General features: G+C 47.3%; 2 protein-coding genes across 2 annotated transcripts; one reads left to right on the forward strand and one right to left on the reverse strand.

Moving 5' to 3' along the window:
• The first annotated feature begins 275 nt into the window (after positions 1-275).
• On the forward strand, positions 276-8,648 carry cdk20 (cyclin dependent kinase 20). Its single transcript, XM_080015544.1, has 8 exons — positions 276-641; positions 993-1,106; positions 1,286-1,474; positions 3,182-3,303; positions 4,428-4,490; positions 5,986-6,109; positions 6,707-6,862; positions 8,450-8,648. The coding sequence occupies exons 1-8, from the start codon at positions 567-569 to the stop codon at positions 8,633-8,635; spliced, it is 1,029 nt and encodes a 342-aa protein (XP_079871670.1). The 5' UTR covers positions 276-566; the 3' UTR covers positions 8,636-8,648.
• A 4,060-nt stretch (positions 8,649-12,708) lies between these two features.
• tfe3a (transcription factor binding to IGHM enhancer 3a) lies at positions 12,709-25,034 on the reverse strand (the record flags this gene model as incomplete). Its single annotated transcript, XM_080014502.1, has 11 exons — positions 12,709-13,083; positions 13,198-13,345; positions 13,447-13,522; positions 14,053-14,109; positions 14,264-14,375; positions 19,091-19,171; positions 19,523-19,711; positions 19,802-19,982; positions 20,126-20,188; positions 20,275-20,391; positions 24,739-25,034. 11 exons carry the CDS (start codon positions 25,032-25,034, stop codon positions 12,709-12,711), a joined length of 1,695 nt encoding a protein of 564 aa, XP_079870628.1.
• Positions 25,035-26,007: the final 973 nt, after the last annotated feature.

Consider the following 26,007-nt stretch of genomic DNA (forward strand, 5'->3'; position numbering starts at 1 on the left):
CTATACATCAAAGTATATATTCATAGTATTGTTGATACAATACTATGGTGTATTTCTAACTTTATTTCATCACTGTGTTGTTATTGTTATAAAGCGAGCTTTATCGATGCGCATGCGCATTTCGCTTGTATGGCGTAGCGACGTAACGCCGCGTCTGCCGTGTGGTCACGTGGTGTTTGGTGTCTTTCCCGCGATACTTGGGGTCCGGCGAGAAGTCTGCCAGGCCGGTGCATCGAGCACCGAGCACCGTTAGGGTTACCACCGAGCACCGAGCACCGAGTTGATTTGGTTCATACGCACTTGTTCGAATCGTATATGCGCCACTTTGAATGTTTGGTGCAGTGGTTTGTATATTTATACAGTAGTTTATGTTCTATACGGTACGTTATGTTTTATACAGTAGTTTATTTCCGGATGCAGGTCAGAAGGAGCAGTTTGGAGGCTAGCAGTTAGCATAACAGTTAGCATAACAGTTAGCATAACAAACCGGACCGGGCGGGATGTGAGGCGGCTCGAAGCAGTTTAAACCGACCGAGCTGCTGGTTACCAGGGCAACGCGGGACGCCATGGAGGAGTACAGGATCCTGGGGAGGATCGGGGAGGGGGCGCACGGAGTGGTGTTCAGAGCCAAGCATATCGAGGTGAGGAGGGAGGGAGGGAAGGAGGGAGGGAGGGAGGGAGGGGTGTTGAAAACATAAATTGACCTCGTGCGTAAAGGTGGGAATTCCTCACCTTGTCACCTGGAGCCATAAGCTCGTCGCTGGTTGTAGCCCCGCCCCCAACCGTCGCCTGAACTTGGTTCCACCTTCAGTGCAAACTTGAGCCTGTTCTGGTGAATCAGCGCACTTTTGATTTGCAACAAAAGAGATATGGAATTTGAAACACGTTCTCGGCACCACCTTTTGGGTGCTGACGGCACAGTGGTCTAAAAACACATAGAGTAGATTATAGAGATTAATTGCTGCCTGCCTGACTGACTGTCTGTCTGCCAGACAGGTGAGACCGTTGCCCTGAAGAAGGTGGCTCTGCGCCGGCTGGAGGATGGGATCCCCAACCAGGCTCTGAGGGAGATCAAGGCTCTGCAGGAGATCGAGGACAATCCCTATGTACGACCTGCCTGTCTGTCTGTCTGTCTGCCCGCCCATCTGTCCGTCTGCTCGTCCGTCTGTCTGTCTGCTCGTCCGTCTGTCTGTCCGTTTTCCAAAGAGATTGTATTATTGCATCAAAATGAGAGCAGAGATTTCAGCTTCGTCAACATGTCTGTGGTATGTCGCTCCTCCTCCAGGTAGTGAAGTTAAAAGCTGTCTTCCCCCATGGCTCGGGCTTCGTCCTCGCCTTTGACTTCATGCTGTCCGACCTTTCAGAGGTCATAAGGAACTCCCAGCGACCTCTGACCCCGTCACAGGTCAAAGGTTACATGCTGATGCTGCTGAAGGGAGTGGCCTTCCTGCACCACAACAACATCATGCACCGGGTGAGGACCTTAAAATGTACTTATAATGTTCCTTTTCAACAAGTGGAACAGGTCACTGAGCTCCCAAAACATGACGTTTTTTGCTGAAAATACCCCTCAGGTGACGTTTTCTAGCCATTGTAACATGCCTCTAAACCCCCCGAGGCCCCCAGTTCTGTCAGCCAATGGGGTTTGAGCTTTACTCCGGGTCGCGTTGTATTGACTCTGTAACTGTCACTGGATCAATCCAGGTTCTGAATCTTCATCATATTACATCTGCAGCCTCCTTTAAAAGCTTGTACCCGCTTTGGTTGCCGTGCTCCACGACTGTGGGGGACGCGGACGCCGCACGGCGACGTGGGGATTTGTTGTTTCATGTAAATGTCGGAAAATGAAATAAAACAAATAAATACATTGACAACAAAAACACAGTTTTTACAATAAAAACAATGTTTTTATTGGTTGCAGCCCACACCTGGGACCCCCATATCATCCATTGTTTTTTTTCCCCCCATATTTCTTGCATTGTCGCGGAAAATGGCACAGACCCGTCGCTCATGTATCTCCCAAGTGTTAAGCGTCTCCTCCGCTGTCTGTTTGACTGGCTCTGCTGTGTGAGAGCCACCAAAGCGAGGAGCATGCAGCAGCACACCTTCAGTCAGAGGTGGAGTCAACCCGGTGTGCAGTGAGGCCTGGCGGTGACGTGGGGCCAACGTCAGTGCCCCAAATGTCTGTGGCCAAGCCAATATCAGTCACATCTGATAAAATAAAACTAAAGAGGTGGCGAGGAACCTCGGTGTAAAGCTCTGGTCGGGCAGAGTCTGAAATGTAGAGTCAAGATTGAAGATTCAAGAGGTTTATTCGTCACATACATATACGTACTTTCATAGGTACTATATTCAGTGAAATGTCTCTGCAACGCACCCGGAGATTGTGCACAATAGTGACTAAACCGAACATAATAGCTAACCTAATACCTACCAAGCTAACTAACTGAAACCGATTCCTAAAACGTAATGCAGTTAGTGAATACAATAATATCAATAAAAAATAAAATAAGACTTCGACTCAAAAGGTTCGGGCTCCAAAAGACGGTGAAAAGCTGTGTTGTGCAGCGCGGCGGTGGGCTGGTCGTCCAGCAGCCGCTTGCTGAGCCCCCTGTGTTGTCCGCAGGGGGCGTCCTCCCTCCCTCCACAGTGTCCTCCACCGTCACCCGAGTGAGCTCGCCCTGTTCCGCTGCGTTTTATCTTTCCGGGCCGCCTCCCGGCGTCACGGGGCGCCTGTTGGACTGCTTTCCTCTTCCGAGTTAGAGTACTTCCACACAGCGGGCATTCAGACCGCGTCCCGCCGCGAATGTGCCTGGGCGTCTTGCCGCCTGGGGTTTGGCGCTACGTTGACGGCAGGGACGTGGAACAGGATGCTTCATATGACACATGGATCCGTCCCTGGAAAAAGCCTTTGATGAACGGAGCGTTCACAGCCATTACTTTGTCATTATCTGACACTTTATCCACATCTAACATGAACATCCCATAATGTACGTTATATATATGAAAGAAAATAAGGAAAGCAGAACAGGTCAGATAAGGGGTGTGTGTATGTGTGTGTGTGTGTGTGTGTGTGTGTGTGTGTGTGTGTGTGTGTGTGTGTGTGTGTGTGTGTGTGTGTGTGTGTGTGTGTGTGTGTGTGTGTGTGTGTGTGTGTGTGTGTGTGTGTGTGTGTGTGTAGGACCTGAAGCCAGCCAACCTGCTGATCAGCTCGTCAGGTCACCTGAAGATCGCTGACTTGGGTCTGGCCCGGCTCTTCTCCCCCCAGCACGACCGCCTGTACAGCCACCAGGTGGCCACCAGGTGCTGCCACAACTAACCAGCCCTGAGCTACTAACTAGACTAACCAGCTTTGAGCTAGGACCTAGCTAACCAGCTTTGAGCTAGGACCTAGCTAACCAGCTTTGAGCTAGGACCTAGCTAACCAGCTTTGAGCTAGGAACTAGACTAACCAGCTTTGAGCTAGGAACTAAACTAACCACCAGGGGGTGGTAGCTCAGGCGCTAGAGCAGGCGGTAGAGCTGGTGGTCTAGTAATCTAAAGGTTGCTGGTTGGATCCCAGGCTCCTCCTGCTAGCATGCTGTAGTGTCCTTGAGCAAGACACTTAACCCCTAATTGCTCCTGATGGCTGCGTCCGTCTGTGATTGAACAATTGTAAGTCGCTTTGGATAAAAGCCTCTGATCAATGTAATGTAATGTAATGTAATGTAACCAGCTTTGAGCTAGGAACTAAACTAACCAGCTTTGAGCTAGGAACTAGACTAACCAGCTTTGAGCGAGGAACTAAACTAACCAGCTTTGAGCGAGGAACTAAACTAACCAGCTTTGAGCGAGGAACTAAACTAACCAGCTTTGAGCTAGGAACTAGACTAACCAGCTTTGAGCTAGGAACTAGACTAACCAGCTTTGAGCTAGGAACTAGACTAACCAGCTTTGAGCTAGGAACTAGACTAACCAGCTTTGAGCTAGGAACTAGACTAACCAGCTTTGAGCGAGGAACTAAACTAACCAGCTTTGAGCTAGGATCTAGACTAACCAGCTTTGAGCGAGGAACTAAACTAACCAGCTTTGAGCGAGGAACTAAACTAACCAGCTTTGAGCTAGGAACTAGACTAACCAGCTTTGAGCGAGGAACTAAACTAACCAGCTTTGAGCTAGGAACTAAACTAACCAGTTTTGAGCTAGGAACTAGACTAACCAGCTTTGAGCTAGGAACTAGACTAACCAGCTTTGAGCTAGGAACTAGACTAATCAACCCTGAGCTACTAACTACACTAAGCAGCTCTGAGTTAGTAACTAAACTAACCAGCTCTAGCTAAACCTACATTCTACTAACATAATCTACTAGTTAAATTGACTAGTGTGTAGTTAGTAGTTTTTTAGTGGCTGGTTACTAGTTGGTTGTGACTAGTTCTGTGTGTTTTCAGGTGGTACCGGGCTCCAGAGCTGCTGTACGGAGCCAGGAAGTACGACGAGGGCGTCGACCTCTGGTGAAAACGCCTTAAACTAATAGTAACACGTTTTATACTTTACTGCTTCCCCCTCACTGCTAACCAACTGCTAACCAACTGCTAACCAACAGCTAACCAACAGCTAACCAACTACTAACTAACCGCTTACCAACCACTAACCAATCGCTCACTAACTCCTAACTAACCGCTAACCAACTACTAACTAACCGCTAACCAACCGCTAACCAACCGCTAACTAACCACTAACTAACTGCTAACTAACAGCCAACTAACAGCCAACTAACTACTAACTATCTGCTTACTAACTGCTCACCAACTACTAACTAACTACTAAGTTACTGCTAACTAACTGCTAACTAACTGCTAACTAACTGCTAGCTAACTGCAAACTAACCGCAAACTAACCGCTAACTAACTACAGTCTAACTACTAACTAACTACTAACTAACTAACTACTAACTAACTGCTAACTAACTACTAACTAACTGCTAACTAACTGCTAACTAACTACAAACTAACTACAAACTAACTGCTTACTAACTACTAACTAACTACAAACTAACTACAAACTAACTACAAACTAACTGCTAACTAACTACAAACTAACTACAAACTAACTACAAACTAACCGCTAATTAACTTCTGACTAACTGCCTTCACTTTAAACCAACCTGTTGGTCTCATTCCTTTAGCTGTAGTACCGCACTCCTACTAGTATAAGCGCAGTAGTACAAATACTACAAATACTCCAGGTACTCTGTTGTATTAGTAACATGTGGGTGTGTGTACATGTCATGCCCTGCAGGGCGGCGGGCCTTGAGCAAGACACTTAACCCCTCATTGCTCCTGATGGCTGCGTCCGTCGGTGCTTGAACAATTGTAAGTCGCTTTGGATAAAAGCGTCTGATCAATGTAATGGAATATGACGTCCTCAGCACCACCTGGAGTTGACCCTGCACCAACATCAGGTGGTGAAGCCCACACAAAGTCTTGTGCGGCCAGCTCCACCTTGGCCAGCTCCATCATGGCCAGCTCCACCTTGGCCAGCTCCACCTTGGCCAGCTCTATCATGGCCAGCTCCACCTTGGCCAGCTCCACCTCGGCCAGCTCTATCATGGCCAGCTCCACCTTGGCCAGCTCCACCTTGGCCAGCTCCATCATGGCCAGCTCCACCTTGGCCAGCTCCACCTTGGCCAGCTCCACCATGGCCAGCTCCATCATGGCCAGCTCCACCTTGGCCAGCTCCATCATGGCCAGCTCCACCTTGGCCAGCTCCACCTTGGCCAGCTCCATCATGGCCAGCTCCACCTTGGCCAGCTCCACCTTGGCCAGCTCCACCATGGCCAGCTCCATCATGGCCAGCTCAACTGTGTAGCAAAGCACGGCAAGAGTACTCCTGTGTACTCCTGTGTACTTCTGTGTACTCCTGTGTACTTCTGTGTACTCCTGTGTACTTCTGTGTACTTCTGTGTACTCCTGTGTACTAATGTGTACTCCTGTGTACTTGCTGCAGGGCAGTGGGCTGCATCCTGGCTGAGCTCCTCAGTTCGTCTCCTTTGTTTCCTGGAGAAAACGACATTGAGCAGCTGTGCTGCGTCCTCAGGATACTGGGCACACCCACCCAGCACCACTGGCCTGTACGCCCTACTACACCTACTACTACATGTACTACTACACCTACTACTACACGTACTACTACATGTACTACATATACTACATATACTACTATGTAGTACGACATGTACTGCTGCATGTACTACTACATGTACTACATGCACTTCTACATGCACTACTACATGTACTACTACATGTACTACTACATGTACTACTGCATATCCTACTATATGTACTACTACATATACTACAACATGTTCCACTGCGTATGCTACTACATGTACTAGGACATAAACTACATGTACTACATGTACTACTCCATGTTCTACTGCATGTACTAGGTGTACTACTACATGTGCTACTGCATATCCTACTATATGTACTACTACATATACTACTACATGTTATACTGCATATCCTACTACATGTAAGAAAGATAAACCTTTATTAGTCCCACATATCAATATTCACTGTAAACCGTTACTTCCTGTTGCAAATGAGATTCGCCATCAATGATCTGTCACTCTGTTGTCATGGAAACACTGTCCACCAGAGGGCGTACTAACTGAAACATTACCTGTCTGTCTGCCTGTCTGTCTGCCACCTGTCTCTCTCTGCAGGAGATCGTGGACCTCCCAGATTATAATAAAATCAGTTTTAAGGAGAACGCTGCGATCCCATTGGCCGAGTTGTTTCCTGACTCCGCCCCCCAGGCCGTGGACCTGCTCTGCAGCTTCCTGGTCTATCAGTCCAAGCAGCGCTGCACAGCCCGACAGGTGAACACACACACACTGAGGACATGCACCATACACACACACACACACACTGAGGACATGCACCACACACACACACACACTGAGGACACACACACACACACACACACACTGAGGACATGCACCATACACACACACACTGAGGACACACACACACACACACACACTGAGGACATGCACCACACACACACACTGAGGACATGCACCATACACACACAGACACTGAGGACATGCACCACACACACACACTGAGGACATGCACCATACACACACACACTGAGGACATGCACCACACACACACACTGAGGACATGCACCACACACACACTAAGGACATGCACCATACACACACACACTGAGGACATGCACCACACACACACACACACTGAGGACACACACACACACACACACACTGAGGACATGCACCACACACACACACACTGAGGACACAAACACACACACACACACACACACTGAGGACACGCACACACACACACACACACACACACACACACTAAGGACATGCACCATACACACACACACTGAGGACACACACACACACACACACACACTGAGGACATGCACCACACACACACTCACTGAGGACACGCACACACACACACACACACACACACTGAGGACACGCACACGCACACACACACACACACACACACACACTGAGGACACGCACACACACACACACACACACTGAGAACACACACACACACACTGAGAGCACACACACACACACTGAGCGCACACACACACACACTGAGAGCACACACACACACACTGAGAGCACACACACACACACTGAGAGCACACACACACACTGAGAACACACACACATACACACTGAGGACACACATGCACACACACACTGAGGACACACACACACACCCACTGAGGACACACACACACACACACACACTGAGAGCACACACACACACACTGAGAGCACACACACACACTGAGAGCACACACACACACTGAGAACACACACACATACACACTGAGGACACACATGCACACACACACTGAGGACACACACACACACACTGAGGACACACACACACACACACACACTGAGAACACACACACACACACTGAGAGCACACACACACACTGAGAACACACACACACACTGAGAACACAGACACATACACACTGAGGACACACATGCACACACACACTGAGGACACACACACACACACACTGAGGACACACACACACACACACACTGAGAACACACACACACACACTGAGAGCACACACACACACACACTGAGGACACACACACACACACACACTGAGAACACACACACACACACTGAGAGCACACACACACACACTGAGAGCACACACACATACACACTGAGGACACACATGCACACACACACTGAGGACACACACACACACACACTGAGGACACACACACACACACTGAGGACACACATGCACACACACACTGAGGACACACACACACACAAACACTGAGGCCACACACACACACACACACACACACACTGAGGACACACACACACAAACATAGAACACAGACACTCACACTGAGCCTCCTCTCCTCCACCAGGCTCTCCTCCATCCTTTCTTCTTCTCTCCTCCTCTTCCCGCCCGCCACTCGGATTTGCCCCCACCCCAGCGGGGGGGCCGCCCCCCCCGGCAGAGCACCCACTTCTCGGTGGACACGCCCCTGGAGTGCAGCCTGGTGGACCCCGCCACGCTGCAGCCCCACGCTGGGTGTGGCCTCTTTATGTAAATATGGACTTTTATATTTAATATCATCAATGTAAATAAAAACGATGGAACCAAATCTTTCATTTCTGGAAAATGCTTCATATTTGTTTGTACGTGCATCAATAATAAATAAATGGATAATTATACTAATTTGTACATATAATAATAATAATAATAATAATAATAATAATAATAATAATAATAATAACAACAACAATAATAACAATCATAATAATAAATACATTCATAATAATAACTGTTAGTACGTATAATAGTAATAATAATTAAAGCTGCAGGCAGCAATACAAAGGGTCCAGTTTATTTGTTTAAGGTATGTATTACAGTTTTTTGTTTTAAGTGAAATGCATCAAAATTTGCATTCCAAACATCAAAACACCGTGAAGTGCTAATATTGTGACTGACCTTGACAACTACTTTTCGGCATCTGGAACAATAACAAAAACAACTTTACTTTTCATAACAATAATAAATACATTTTATTATAGAAATATAATAAAGACATGTTAGTTGTAATTGCTATTTCATTGAATTATTTCTGTTAATAATCTAGATTTAAGATTCAAGATTTTTATTCGTCACATACATATACATACATATACTTTCATATATATATGCAGTGAAATGTAATGCAACGCACCCGGTGATAGCACACAATATGTCCTAGGAAAAAAAATAAAAGTAGAAAATTCCTTTCTAATAGACCGACTGACTCCTAAAACGTAATACAGTAAGTTGAATACTTATAGAATAAGATAAAAATATATAGAATAAAATACAATAAAAATAAATTGAAATAAAATGGAATAGATAGAAAGAATATATGCCTATGTATATACAGATGATCTACAATTGTAAAATTCAGTTTAATAGATGACTTGTCTATATTTTAATGCAGACAACATTTAGGGAACTTTAACATTAATTTGTCATTAGAAATATTTTAGGAGAACTTTTCCTAACACTTTGTCTTTTCATTTAGATCTGCTACGTTTGTCTGTAGGAAACTGTTTATACATGTTTCTTTAAAACAACAGTTTATTTTTTACTTTAAACTAAATATTTTCTTTGTTATAACGTACCTTGTTTATTTAAGTACATCTGGTGTCTCGGTGACGACGTGTCTCGTTTTAGTCAATTGTGAGGTATCCACGTAGATTTACAATAGTCAAATTTACTGAATTTATTTGTTTACTTTTTTCCTTTAATTACATTTTCAGTAAGTTCCATTTCCATGAAATACTAAATATGTGTGGTATTTTGTAAATATATAATAATGATAACAGTAATAATAATAATAATAATAATAATAATAATGCCTTTGTGACACGGGTAAGTCAGCACCTGGTCCGGTCCTCCAGGTTGGCGGTTGGGCGTGGGGTTAACAACCTCACCCCGTCAAAAAAAGCATGTTACGGAAACAACGAGAAGAAGCCATTCTGGTAAGGAGCACATGGTGGGGGCTCGTCGCCCAATGTTCCAGAAGGAACGGGAGGAAATAACTAACTATTTCTGTGAGTTATTACCATTGCACTGCTTCTATTTTTCCAACACCTCGCTGGATTTTGAACTCATCACTGAGTCGCACATTTCAGTGTTTTTGAGGGACGCGCTGATGACATATTAGGATTATTCTTTATTGTGTTTTTCATTAATCCGGCAAAGTAATGTGGAGCAGGGTTTTAGATCTACTGATATCTACCAGGTAAGAAATAAGTATACACGTAAATCAGAAGTTTGCTTATTTCTTAATACTACCACGCCGCACACTGGATGCGGCCCAACTGGACATTCTCAAGCAATATTGGTACAATATCGGACCCCTAATAAGAAAGTGATCTATTTTAGTTGAAATAATAAGAAAAGATACAAAACACTGTTTGACTTTTTTTTTTATATAAAATGTGTTGTTTTTTTATCGAACATGAATCAGATTAAAACAAACACAACATGAAAATAAAAATAAAACTAAATATAAAATATCTGTAAAAAATCCCTTTGAAACTCAACAAGCTGAAATAATCAAATCAAGATTATCCAATTCAACTGTGTACTGTGTACTGCACTGTGTACTGTACTGTCTGCCACCAGGGGCGTCCTGACCAGAGGAGCAGTAGTTCTCCGAGGCCCCGCCCCATCACAAAGGCTCCTCCTCCTTTCTGTCTCTGAAGGTCCTTCAACAGGACGGGTGTGTACGGGCGTGGCACGCAGCGCGGTTCTCCACCTGCGGCGTGGTGAAGCGTCCCAGACGCGTTGTAGCGAGAGACATTTAGATGTTTTTTAACACAGTTTGACAGTACTGTGAGGCGTGGCGGGGTCCACCAGACGGACGCGGACGGAACCTCCGTGTCAAGCCCACGACGCTTCTATTTCCTGCCGCGGGGGTTGAAGCCTCGCGGCGTGTCCCTTTTGTCACAGACTTCTCTTCAGACACTCTCTCTCTCTCTCCTTCCACTGTCCTCACGTCCCTCTCCCCTCTTCATCCACACGACCCCCAACCCCCCCAAAACACACCCACAGCAGCTCTAGTCTCTGGTACAATGTAGAGCCATGTATTTAAGTTGATCGCGCTCTTTACCTAAACATTTCTCTGTCGTTTTATCTCCCGTTCATATTGAAAACGCTGTGTAGCCGCGAGCAGTTGGAGAAAAAACTCCTCTTGCACAAATAGACGGAAGCCGCGACGTGACCGGTGGAGCCGCAGCAGTGGAGTAACATGGATTTAATATGAAGCAGAACTTACTGCACGCCACGACACACCCGTACGCCACACACGTACGCCATGCCACACACACACGCCGCGCTACGCCTGTACGCCACGCCACACACGCCGCGCCACGCAGCGCCCGTACACCACGCCACGCCCGCACACCACGCCACACACGTACGCCACGCCACACCGCACCCGTATGCCATGCCACACCACGCTACGCCGCACCCGTCTGCCATGCCACACCCGTACGCCACGCCCGTACGCCACGCCACACCACGCCACGCCACGCCACGCCCGTACGCCACACCACACCACGCCACGCCACGCCACGCCCGTACGCCACGCCACGCCATGCCCGTACAGGGTGGACTTCTACCGTGACCCACGGGGTGTGTGTCTCGGTTGTTTGCGGCGGGGCGTGAGTCGGAGGCAACATGACATCATCCGCGCTGGGCCAATAGAAACAAGAGCCGGAGCAAACAGGAAGTACCTGCGCAATATGGAGGAGAAAGTGATTTTAGGGGTGTCTGAATTGGGAGCTTTACGCGCCGTCCTTCTGCTTTATCGGCCCCTGGGAAGGAAACCCCTGTGGTGAGACAGGTTTCCCCCGGCGGCAGACCAGGGGTTTACAAGCAGCGGACATGAGCGACATGTGACCAATGAGCATCACCGACAAGACATGATGTCTTCCCTGTCATGGAAAAAAATAATATCAATATAATATTTCATACAGGTCAACTGAACCTCTTATAATAATAACAATAACAATAATAATAACAATAATAATGATGATAACAAAAGGGAGCGGCTCCTGTCTGGTCCATGCCGTCCTAGGCTTCATCAGGAGGAGAACAGGGCGAACCGCAGCAGAACACGAGGACCTGAACACTCTTTAGGTTGTAAAACTTAAAGACCCCTCCACTGCAAACGGGGGGGCGGTGGGGCCAGAGGCACCGAGCCCGTCGGGCGGCTCCCACAAGCACCCGGTGCAGGAAGCAGCTCTGAGGACAAGCGGTCAGTACAAATTGTTTGGACACACCTGGAACGACTTGAGTTTTCCCATTTTGTATATTTTGGAACCGAGCTGCGGTTCTAACGTGACGTGAACTTCCTATCCTGGACCCCCCCCCCCCCCCCCGGGACGATGGCGCACCTCCACGATGTTTCAGTCCAAACCAGGAAGTGCCTCAGTGTCTCCAGAGGAAACGTGTGATTGGTTGTGATTTAACAATGTAGAAGCTGCTAAATACTCTCCTTTCTTTGGGTAATGTTTTTTGATCAAAAAAATCCTGTTTTGGTCAATTTGGACCAATGAGCTTGCTGCGTTTGGACCAATGAGCTTGCTGCCTGGTGACATCACAGCTTCAGTCCTCCATGCTGAAGCTGCTTCTTCTGCTGCTGCCGCCAGACACTGAGCAGAGCAGAGGATCAGGTGCGTGACTTCCAGTGTCCATCAGGACGTCCCCCAGACCCCCCAGACCCCGCAGACCCCCCAGACCCTGCAGGTCCTCCAGGCCTCCGAGACCCTGGAGGCCCACTTCAGCCATCAGCTCCGGGGAGAAGAGCCCCGCCTCCACCTGGTGGTCGTCCAGCTCCACAAAGCTGATGGTGTCCAGGTCCAGCAGGGGGGGCACAGATGGGGAGCATGAGAAGGTGGGGGGGTCAAAGGAGGAGGAGCTGGGGGGTGGAGGAGGGGGAGGCGGAGGCAAACCCTGCAGACCGGCCTGGAGCTCCATCTCCTACAAGACCGAGAAACAACACACCCATCACCTAGGAGCGCAGTGTAGTCCTGGATGTGAGACGAGTGGATGTGAGACAGATGAATGTGAGACAGGTGGATGTGAGACGGGTACCTGTATACGGAGTAGCAGGGACCGATTGGTGTCCTCCAGCGTTTTCTGTCTCACCTCCACCTGTCTCGCTCTCTGCTGCTCCTTCTGCAGCTTCCTGATGTAGTCCACTGATGCTTTGAGGATGCTGCCCTTGTTCCAGCGCACATCCCTGTACACAGTACTAGCTTAGTACCACACAATACTACACAGTACTACTGAGTTGGTACCAGGTGGTACACTGTGTATTCTGTGTATTCTGCGTGTACTCACAGTTCAGTGGTTTTTGGAATCAGAGTTTCTAATTCTTTAATACGATCGTTGATGTTGAATCTTCGTCTTCTCTCGACTGTAAACAGTAAAATAATTAAGTATTACAGAAGTACACATTACAGTTCACACAGTACAAAGATTCAAACTGAACATATTAAACACTAGTATGATCCAAATCTCTATACACTGATATTACAAAAGTATGTCATACAATACTTGCATAACACTGACAACATGTAGTACTACAGTAATACTACAGTCATATTGCTGTAGTAATACTTTTGCTAAATGTAGTATTACTACGGTAGTACTACTAGTAATGCTGTAGTAATGCTGTAGTAATACAGTAATGCTGTAGTAATGCTGTTGTAATACTGTAGTAATGCTGTAGTAATAAATAGTAGTGCTGTAGTACTACAGTATTAATGCTGTAAAAATACAATAGTAATGCTGTAGTAATAGAGTAGTAATGCTGCAGTAATACAAGAGTAATACAGTAGCAATGCTGTACTAATACAGTAGTAATGCTGTAGTTATGCTGTAGTAATGCTGTAGTAATGCTGTAGTTGGGCTGTAGTAATACTGTAGTAATCCTGTAGTACTTACTGAGGTTGTGATTGTTTTTCTTCTGTCGTTCTTTCATCAGAACGTTGCTCTCCACATCTGAACACAGAAAATACAAACTAACTATATGTATATATACAGTATATATACATACTATATATACAACGTATAGATACAGGATATACATACTATATTCATATACAGTATATATATGTATATATAGTGTATATACATTCCCACCCAGTCCACTTACCGTGTCGCTCCCTCTTGACGCTGCCCAGGTCGGCAGGGCAGCTGTTGCTAACGGTGATGGAGGGCGTGGCAGCGCTGCTGTAAAGGTCCAGCAGCTTCCCTGAGCTGGGCAGCTGGATGGACCAATCACAGAGCGGGACAGACATCAGGATACGCCCTCACACTGACACCCCCTCCCCCCACCAGGTCAGAGGTCAAAGGTCACTGATCTGAACTTAAAGAGTTGAATCATACGTAAAGTACGAACGATTACGGAGCTGGACCAGGTCCTGGTCACCTTGTTTAGCGAAAACCTGCTTTTGTGTTTGCTCTGATCCTGTTCTGTTGGGTTGTTATAAATGTTATTATATTATCATCATTATCATATAAGCAGTCAGACGGTATATGAGCAGTGAGACAGGTATACAAGCAATGAGACAGATTTATAAGCAGTGAGACGGGAATATCAGCAGTTACAGGTATATAAGCAGTGAGACGGGTATATAAGCAATGTGACGGATTTATAAGCAGTAAGACGGGTATATAAGCAGTAATGGGTATATTAGTAGCGCAACGAGTATATAAGCTGTCAGACGGGAATATCAGCAGTAAGACGGTATATAAGCAGTCAGACGGGAATATTAGTAGCGCAATGAGCATATAAGCAGTCAGACGGGAATATCAGCAGTAAGACAGGTATATAAGCAGTCAGACGGGAATATCAGCAGTAAGACGGGTATATAAGCAGTAAGACGGGTCTTACCTCGGTCTTAAACCTTTTTTTGTCATTTTCCGAGAGTAAAACTACGATCCTCATGTTTCAAAGACTGAAGCCACAGAGAGAGAGAGAGACAGACAGAGAGACAGAGACAGAGAGAGACAGAGACAGAGAGAGACAGAGACAGACAGAGAGAGACAGAGACAGAGAGAGAGAGAGAGAGAGACAGAGACTCTTCCTCTTTCTGCTGAGAAATGAGGAAACGTCCCTAAAGTTCCACAGTAAGCTATCTGTCTTTTAAACACACACACACACACACACACACACACACACACACACACACACACACACACACACACACACACACACACACACACACACACACACACACAGCAGGAAGTGTGTTTGCTGACTGCTTCCAAATGTTTCCTCTTGAAATGGAAGTTTCTATCAAGTGTTTTTTGCACAACTTGTGTTTTTCATCCTTAGTGTGATTCTCCATTTTGGGTTTTTCTCCTCCCAGAGTTTTCCAGCTGCAGGGAAATGGAGCACCACCATGCCGATGGAGTCGCCGTCACTGTGTGAAGCTTTTCACCTAAATGCAGGTTATGCGATGCAGAGCGGACACCAACTGTACGTGACCTGTAGGGATCCTGTCCACGCGCTCACAGAAAAGGGCGGAGTCTCCCACACACACTCATTGTAAAGGCTTCATGAAAAGAGGCTTTTCCCTCTTGTTTCTCCACCCATGCGCTGCCATGTGCATCAGAGCAGCAACGGTTCTGCTTCTGGTTCTGTCCACATGACACTCCTGGTGTGTGTGAGCCGGTTGCTATAGTAACACACAGGGGCCAGGTGCGCTCTGATAGAGTCGTACAGGCCAAATGACACTTCAGACACCTGTGGAGCCGCGAGGGTCCACGTCAACGCACCAAACGCACCGACTACACCTAACGCACCGACTGTAACGGGTGTGGTTAGGACCCAATTGCAGCACAAAGACAGGCAGGGATATTTGGTAATGTCTTTTATTTGTAGAGCGGACGGAAGACAGGCGGGGGGGCAGGCAGGATACGTGGTCGGTAGCGGGGAATCAAGCCGGAGAGTCTGGTGCAAGCACCGAAAACAATCTGGCAAAGGGTGACTGGTGAGAGAGGCTTCTATAGTGGTTAGATTGCAGATCTGGAACAGCTGTGTGCGCAGGTGAATGGAGTTGGGCTAATGAGGCAGGTAAGGAGAGGGAGGAGAAGATAGATGAAAGCGGAGATCATGACACCGACTGCACCTAACGCACCGACTGCACCTAACACACCGACTGCACCTAACACACCGACTCCACCTTACGCATCGACTGCACCTAACACACCGACTACGCCTTACTCACCGACTGCACCTAACGCACCAACTGCACCTAACGCACCGACTGCACCTAACACACCGACTGCACCTAACACACCGACTGCACCTTACGCATCGACTGCACCTAACACACCGACTGCACCTTACGCATCGACTGCACCTAACACACCGACTACGCCTTACTCACCAACTGCACCTAACGCACAACTTCACCCAATGCACCGACTGCAGCTAGAGCACCGACTGCACCTAACTCACGACTGCACCTAACACATCGACCGCACCGACTGCGCCAAACGCACTGACTATACCTAACGCACCGACTGCACCTAACGCACTGACTGCACCTAACTCACGACTGCACCGAACTCACCGACTGTACCTAACGCACCAACTGCACCTCACAAATCGAACGCACCGAACACACCAACCGCACCGACTGCACCTAACTAACCGACTGCACCTAACACACCGACCGCATCTAACACACCAACCGCACCGACTGCACCTAACTCACCGACTGCACCTAACTCACTGACTGCACCTCACTTACCGACCGCACCGAATGCACCGACCGCACCTAACTCACCGACCGCACCTAACTCACCGACCGCACCTAACTCACCGACTGCACCTAACGCACTGACTGAACCTAAGGCACCTCACAAATCGAACGCACCTAACACACCGTCCGCACTGACTGCACGTAACGCAGTGACTGCACCTAACACGCCGACTGCACCAACTGCACCTAATTCACCGACTGCACCTAACTCACCGACTGCACCTAACTCACCGACCGCACCTAACGCACCGACTGCACATAACACAGCGACTGCACCTACACAACGACCGCATCTAACACACCAAAACTCACCGACTGCACCTCACTCACCAACTGCACCTCACTCGCCGACTGCACCTAACTTACCGACTGCACTGCACTTACCGACTGCACCTCACTCACCGACTGCACCTAAATCACCAACTGCACCTAACGCACCGACTGCACCCAACACACCTACTGCACCGAACTTACCGACTGAACCTAACGCACCTCACAAATCAAACGCACCTAACACACCAACCGCACTGACTGCACGTAACGCACTGACTGCACGTAACGCACCGACTGCACGTAACGCAGCGACTGCACCTAACACACCAACCGCACCGACTGCACCTAACTCACCGACTGCCCCTAACTCACCGACTGCACCTTACTCACCGACTGCACCTAAAGCACTGACCGCACCTACCTCACCGACTGCACCTAACAAACTGACTGCACCTAATTTACCGACTGCACCCAACTCACCGACTGCACCAAACTCACCGACTGCACCTAACTCACCGACTACACCTAACGCACCGACTGCACCTAACTCACCAACTGCACCTGACTCACCGACTGCACCTGACTCGCCGACCGCACCTGATGCACTAACTGCACCTAACACATCGGCCGCACCGACTGCACCAACCGCACCGACTGCACCTAACGCACCAACTGCACCTTACTCACCGACTGCACCTAACGCACCTAACACACGACACCACCGACTGCACCTAACTTACCAACTGAACGCACCTCACAAATCGAACGCACCTAACACACCGACCGCACTGACTGCACGTAACGCACCGACCGCACCTAACACACCGACTGCACCTAAATCACCGACTGCACCAAACTCACCGACTGCACCTAACGCACCGACTGAAACTAAGTCACCGACTGCACCTAACGCACCGACTGCACCTAACACACAAACCGTACTGACTGCACCTAACACACCGACTGCACGTAACTCACGACTACACCTAGCGCACCGACTGCACCTCACGCACCAACCGCACCTAACAAATCGAACGCACCTACACACCGACTGCACCTCACGCACTGACCACACCTAACGCACCGACTGCACCTAACGCACCGACTGAAACTAAGTCACCGACTGCACCTAACGCACCGACTGCACCTAACACACAAACCGTACTGACTGCACCTCACGCACCAACCGCACCTAACAAATCGAACGCACCTACACACCGACTGCACCTCACGCACTGACCACACCTAACGCACCGACTGCACCTAACGCACCGACTGAAACTAAGTCACCGGCTGCACCTAACTCACCGGCTGCACCTGACTCCCCGGCTGCACCTGACTCCCCAACTGCACCTGACTCCCCAACTGCACCTGATACACCAACCGCACCTAACACATCCACCGCACCGACTGCACCAACCGCACCAAACACACCGACCGCACTTAACTCACCGACTGCACCTAACGCACGACTGCACCTAACTAACTGACTGCACCTAACTAACCGTCTGCACCTAACCTACCGACTGCACCTAACTCACCGACTGCACCTAACTCACCGACTGCACCTAACTCACCGACTGCACCTAACTCACCGACTACACCTAACGCACGACTGCACCTAACTAACCGACTGCACCTAACTAACCGACTGCACCTAACTAACCGACTGCACCTAACCTACCGACTGCACCTAACTCACCGACTGCACCTAACGCACCGACTGCACCTAACGCACCGACTGTGTGTGTGTGTGTGTGTGTGTGTGTGTGTGTGTGTGTGTGTGTGTGTGTGCTACTGTGTGTGTGTGTGTGTGTGTGTGTGTGCGTGCGTGCGTGCGTGCGTGCGTGCGTGCGTGCGTGCGTGCGTGCGTGCGTGCGTGCGTGCGTGCGTGCGTGCGTGCGTGCGTGCGTGTGACTGAATGTGTGTGTTACCGTGCTTGCTTGTCCAGACAGGAAGTTGTCGTTGAGGCTGGACTCCAGACTGATGATGTCATCAATCACCGCTTCCTCCGCCTGATTCCACCAATCGCAACACAGCGTCAGAGCAGTGACCAGGAAGTAGGGTTACCATAGCAACCTGACACCATACATACAACGCTAACTACACGGAACATTCCATTTGTCAACATGTACATCTCTGCATCCACCCATCATCCATCCATCCACCCATCGTACATCATATGTCATCCATCCATTCATCATAGATCGTTCATCATCCATCCATCTATCATCCACCCATCCTCCATCCGCCATCCATCCATCAATCATCCATCCGTCATTTATCATCCATCCATCCATACACCCATCATCCATCCATCCATTATCCATTCATCCATCACTCATCCACCAATCTCTCTGACTCACCTCTTCTTTGGACGCCAGGCTGAGCACAGCCAGGTGGCTGCTGGGAGATGTGCCATTGGGGGCGGACCCCGATTGGGGGATGTGACCAGGCACCGGCCCCGGAGCCTGATTGGCCAGGTACTGCTTGACCTGCTGGCGCTGAGCCTGCTGGATGTGGTACCGGGTGGGGTTCTCCAGGTGGGTCTGGACCTGGGGGCACGGTACATCAGTCTGCTCGTGGGGACACTGGGAGCTGCCAGTGCGACCAGTCTGCGCTGGTGTGTTGTGGTGGCACCGTACCTTCAGAACATCCCTGGGGAGCAGCGTGGGCCTGGAGGAGCCCTGGATGGAGCTGACGGAGATGGGAGAGGAGGAGTCCGCTGGGGGGCGGAGGAGGCTCTGGGTGGAGGCGAGCTGCTGCGCCTCCTTCAGCTCCTCCTCCCGGGCCTGCTGCCGCATCAGATCCTGCCTCAGCAGCACCCTGGTGGACACGTGGAGACATTACACCCAAACATCCACCTTCATCAGCCCCCTGGTGGACACGTGATGTCCAAGCATCAGGTCACCATCACCCAGTCTCCTTTCCTTTCACTCATCCCTCCATTCTTCCTGCAGTTCTCCTACCTGGAGGTCATGGCTGACGGCAGTGATGATGAGGAGGAAGGTGATGAGGATGTCTCAGGAGGGCTGTAGGAGAGACCATAACACGAGTTAGTTCAAAACGTCATCTGACCTGCTGACCTGCCGCCCTACCGACCTACTGCTCTACTGACCTGATGGTGATTGGTTGGCTCTGGATCTGGTAGAAGGAGTCGGAGTCCGGAAGGAAACCATCAACCTCAATGTCAGCGACAATCCCTGATTCTGGATACGACAGGATAGACTGCACACTGGAGAGACAGACATCATCATCATCATCATCATCATTAGACGTAGTATATATTGCCCTAATGCTATGGTTCAGATATTTATTATTATTCTCCTTGACATTTTTCGGGCTGGGTTTTTCTAGAACAACCGCTGCAGCCACGGACGCGGTTGAGGTGTCGTTAGAACCGGGACGTCTCAGACATCTCGTGGTTCACGTTTGATCCAAATGGATCCACATACGGAGCAGGAATCAGTGAAAAAACAGATGAAATTTGACCAGAAGCAGGAGAACGATGCTGCATCACCCACACATCAAGGTTGTAGAACCTGTGGTCGGGTGGTGCAGCCAGATGAGTTTGTGGAGTGAGACGCTTTGTGACATCATCATCCAGTTCATTATAAATGTGCAGGTTGTGGCTACGAACGTCCATTCACATGGTGCTGGGTGGTGTAGACTCCATCACTCTGTGTGTGTGTGTCCCTGTGGTGGTTACACACTGTGTATGTGTGGGGCGTGGATTGAAGATTCAAGAGGTTTATTCGTCACATACATATACGTACTTTCATAGGTACTATATTCAGTGAAATGTCTCTGCAACGCACCCGGAGATTATGCACAATAGTGACTAAACCGAACATAATAGCTAACCTAATACCTACCAAGCTAACTAACTGAAACCGATTCCTAAAACGTAATGCAGTTAGTGAATACAATAATATCAATAAAAAATAAAATAAGAATACGACTCAAAAAGATAGATACAGATTGATACAATTGATCTCTTTGGTCTTTTTGTAAATGATGACATTGTATTACGATGTAACTCCGGATGTGGTGTCGTGTTCCCTACTTACTTTGCCGGATTTGCGGGAAAACCCCCACAAAGAAACATGAATCGACAGAAAGACGTGGCCACTTAATTGATGTAACTTCGATTCACTGTGTAAGCTTCCATAAATACGTCATTACTGCCCCAAACGTCACTGTGACGGCACAACTCAACACCGTGAGTTGTAACAATGACAAGGTTTGGTTAAGAGACATAGATGGGAACCTCCGAAAACTGTAATACGTATCTAACATGACTAAACTGGACCCTTGTATTGCTGCCTGCAGCTATATTTATTATTGTTATTATTATTATAGTACTATAAGTACTTTTATATTATTGCTGTTATCGTTAATTGCTATATCCATTGTTATTATTATTAATAGTAGTTGTATTGTATTTGCTCTGATTTTTATTATTATTAATCTTCTCTGCTTTTTTTAGGGCTAAAATGATCTGGAACATGACAACCCCGGTACACACAGACATGGTTGAGGTGTCGTTTGAAACCAGGACGTTCAGACGTCTCGTCATTCAAGTTTGATCAATATTGATCTACATTTGGAGCAGAAATGGTTGAAAAACTGTTGGAAAGAGAAAGTAGAGAAATGTTGAGAGGATTTGTTTGAGGGGCGGGGAGCTTTGTGACATCATCATCATCATCCCCGGTTCTGTAAGTCCAAGCTTCGTCTCTCGGAACTCATCCCCCTCCAGCGACTTGCGCCCTGCGGACTGCAAAGCGTTCGCCGACAACCCGCGCAGACAGAAAGCTTGAGCCGGCGCTGCGTTCAAAGGAAGCTCTAGGAACTACACTGTGCCAGACCCGCCCGGTCTGTTTGACGGTCACGTCTGGCCCATGTACGTCAAACACAAGAAACTTGTGGCGTTTCACAAAACCATGAAAACGAAACATTCTCAAAGAAGACGTTTTCACACCGCAGGAAGTCCTAAGAACCTTTGGAGGAAGCGACCTCCACGCTGCGTCAACCAGTAACGATGGTAATTGTTAAAACACCTTTCTTCAGGGATATATAAACTGAACGACACAAGAGGAACATTCAGTGACGTAAGTCTGCGTTGATTTGTTGAACACATGAGCCTGAGAAATACTCGTGTGAAAAAACACATGAAAAGAGATCCTCCATTGAAAGTAAACATGTCATTAATTATACACAATTTATTTCCAAAACATTAAATATAAAGGCACCTGATCACTGCATCACAGAAACTCAGAAAATTGTATCTAACACAACTAAACTGGACCCTGTGTATTCCTGCCTGCAGCTATATTTATTATCATTCTCATCATCATTATTATTATTATTATTATCATTATTATCATTATTATCATCATCATCATTATTATTATTATTATTATTATTATTATTATTATCATTATTATCATCATCATCATCATCATCATCATCATTATTATTATTATTATTATTATTATTATTATTATTATTATTATTAGGGGTCCAGCCCACAAGTTTTATTGTTATTGCTCAGCGTAGTTTTAATTTTATTCCCTGCGTTTTTCAGGCCTAAAAGTATCTGAAACAAGGCAACCGCAGTACACACACATATGATTGAGGTCTCGCTAACACTGGGTCATTTCTGACGTCATTCAAATTTGATCAACACGAAAAACCGTTTGTAATTTTATGTGAGTAGAGGAACGTTGACGCCATTTCTTCAGTTTCAGGAGCCGGGCGCTTTGTGACATCATCATCAGAAGTTATATAAGTCCAAATGTCGTCTTTCGGAACTCATCCCCCTTCAGCCACTTGTGGGTACGACACCTTAGTGTTTGTTAATCAGGAGTTAGGTGGCGGGTATGCACGGTGCGCACAAACTAATATATATAATCTAAAATAAAACACACTATTTTGTTTGGAGAAAGGAGGAACGTGCGGAGGAGGAGGAGGAGGAGGATGAAAGTAAGGTTGAGGCTGTCTCCTCACTTCCTGCTGAGTCACTTCCTGTGATACAAGGTCTGTCTCCTACATAATACACCTTATAGGTATAGTATTAGCACTGTATAGAAGTACAATACGCTATGATTTGCCATATTATTATGTTGTTGTTATTAGCCACTGCAGCCTGCTCATCCTGGAAGGGGGATTCCTCCCTCTGTCCCTTCTCAAGGGTTCTTCCCTTTTTCCCCAAAGGGTTTTCTGGGAGTTTTTCTGTTACATATAGACTCTACACAAGGACTCTACATAGGGACCCTACATATTGACACTAGATAGGGACCCCACATAGGGACTTTACATGTAGACTCTACATAAGGCCCCTACATAGGAACTCTGCATAGAGACTCCACATATAGACACTACATAGGAACTCTGCATAGAGACTCCACATAGAGAGACTACATAGGGACTTTACATATAGACACCACATAGGCACTCTACATATAGTGCCTATGTGGGGGGATGGTATCTCAGGAGGTAGAGCTGGTGGTCTAGTCATCTAAAGGTTGCTGGTTGGATCCCAGGCTCCTCCTGCTAGCATGCTGTAGTGTCCTTGAGCAAGACACTTAACCCCTAATTGCTCCTGATGGCTGTGTCCGTCGCTGTTTGAACAATTGTAAGTCGCTTTTAGCGTCTGCTTTGCTAAATGCAATGTAATGTAATGTAATACATATAGACACTACATAGGGACTCTACATGTAGACACTTAATAAGGACTCTACATAGGGACCCTATATAGGCTCTACATATAGACACTACATCTAGATTCTACATGAGCCCCTAGATAGGGACCCTACATATAGACTCTACATGAGGCCCAGGCTACATAGGGACTCTACATATAGACACTACATTATTATTATTATTATTATTCAATTCACTAACTGCATTACCTTTTAGGAATCAGTTTCAGTTAGTTGCTAGGTAGGAATTAGGTTAGCTATTATGTTTGGTTAAGTTACTATCGTGCATAATCTCCGGGTGCATTGCAGAGACATTTCACTGCATATGTGAAAGTATGTACTGTATATGTATGTGACAAATAAACCTCTCTTGGGACCCTACATAGGGACTCTACATAAAGACACTACATAGGGACCCTAGATAGGGACACTACATAGCGACTCTACATAAGGACTCTACATATAGTCACTACATAGGGACTCTACATAGGGACACTGCATAGGGACACTGCATAGCGGCTCTACATAGGGACTCTACATATAGACTCTACATATAGACTCTACATATAGACTCTAATTAGGGACCCTACATATAGAAACTACATAACGGCTCTACACAGAGACCCCACATAGACACTACAGAGGGACTCTACCAAGAGACTCTCCATTGGGACCCTTCAAATAGACACTACACGGACCCTAGATAGGGACTCCAAGAATGAACTAATGTTATTGTGTAGTGTACCAAATGAGTAACTGTTTTCCCAGAATGCTCTGCCGGTTGAAACCACAGTGAGGGTTGGTGTCTCCTTCTGTGATCTGTGGTTCCTCTGAACCAACAGACAGACACACAGACACTCACTCACTCACTCACTCACCTGAGCAAATCCAGGGTTCCACTTCCAGGTGAATCCAGGATCAGCAGGAGGGTCTGAGGGGGCGGGGCTTCCTGCCCTCCTCCGCTTCCGCTACTCTGCTCCATGTCCACACAGAGAACCAGCAGAACCAGCAGAACCAGCAGAACCAGCAGAACCAGCAGAACCCAAGAACCGGTGCCGTGTGTCGTTGCAGGTCCAGACCGAGCTGCTCTGATCTGCTGCTTTTTGATTTTCTGAGCCCCGCCCCGAGTCCCCGCCCCCAGGCCACGCCCTCGGGGTGTAGAAAGGAACAACATAGATCAGGGGCAGCGGCACCTGGAAGCCATCTTGTTGCGGTGTCTGGCTGCTGTAGGACATAATCATAATAATTCATAATCATTAATCCCGATTATAATAATAATGATCTATACGTCACAGTCTCATGTACATATTTCTTTCACGGACAACATGGAGTACGTGTCTTTATGTATACAGGACATAACTACATCATTCGATTACATTTCCCGTGTGACTCCCATTGCCTGAGGAGCGGGGAGCAGCGTGGACACCGCTCCAAGATGGCAGCGGTGTTTACGCTGTCCGCGCTGCGGGCAGGGAGGCAGCAGGCCCCGCCCACAGAGCAGCCAGTCAGCTGACCGTCAGCCAATCAGCTGGGTCCGCCCGCCATCTTGAGCTGTGTTCCGGGAAATCCACCGTGGAAGGGTGGGGGATCCCCGCGCCGATCAGCTGAGTTCAGACTGACACCAGCGTCAACAAATCACAGTGCAGAGCACCGGTGTGGGGGCGGTGCGAAGGGCTCGGCTGACCAATCAGCGGTGGCAGCTCAGTTCGGTCCACACATGACGTGTAGACTGCTGACGTCATCACAGATCATGATAACAACAGGAACTTACATATACATCAAATATACTACTACTACTACTACTACAATAATAATAATAATTATAATAATAATAATAATAATTATATATACAGTATACAATATATATTGTACACTGTATATATATATACACTGTATAGATATATTGTATATCTATACAGTATATATACACATAGTGTATATACATAAACAGTATATATATACACCCACAGTTTATATATATAAATGCATGAACACACTTTATATATATATACATATTTATATATATATATATATATATATATATTTATATATATTTATATATATATAAATATGTATATACACAGTATATATGTATATATATACACACACATATATATATATACACACACAGTATATTTTAATATATA

This window comes from Zeus faber (genome assembly GCF_960531495.2).
Source record: "Zeus faber genome assembly, chromosome: 15".
In the NCBI taxonomy this organism is placed as follows: Eukaryota; Metazoa; Chordata; class Actinopteri; order Zeiformes; family Zeidae; genus Zeus; species Zeus faber.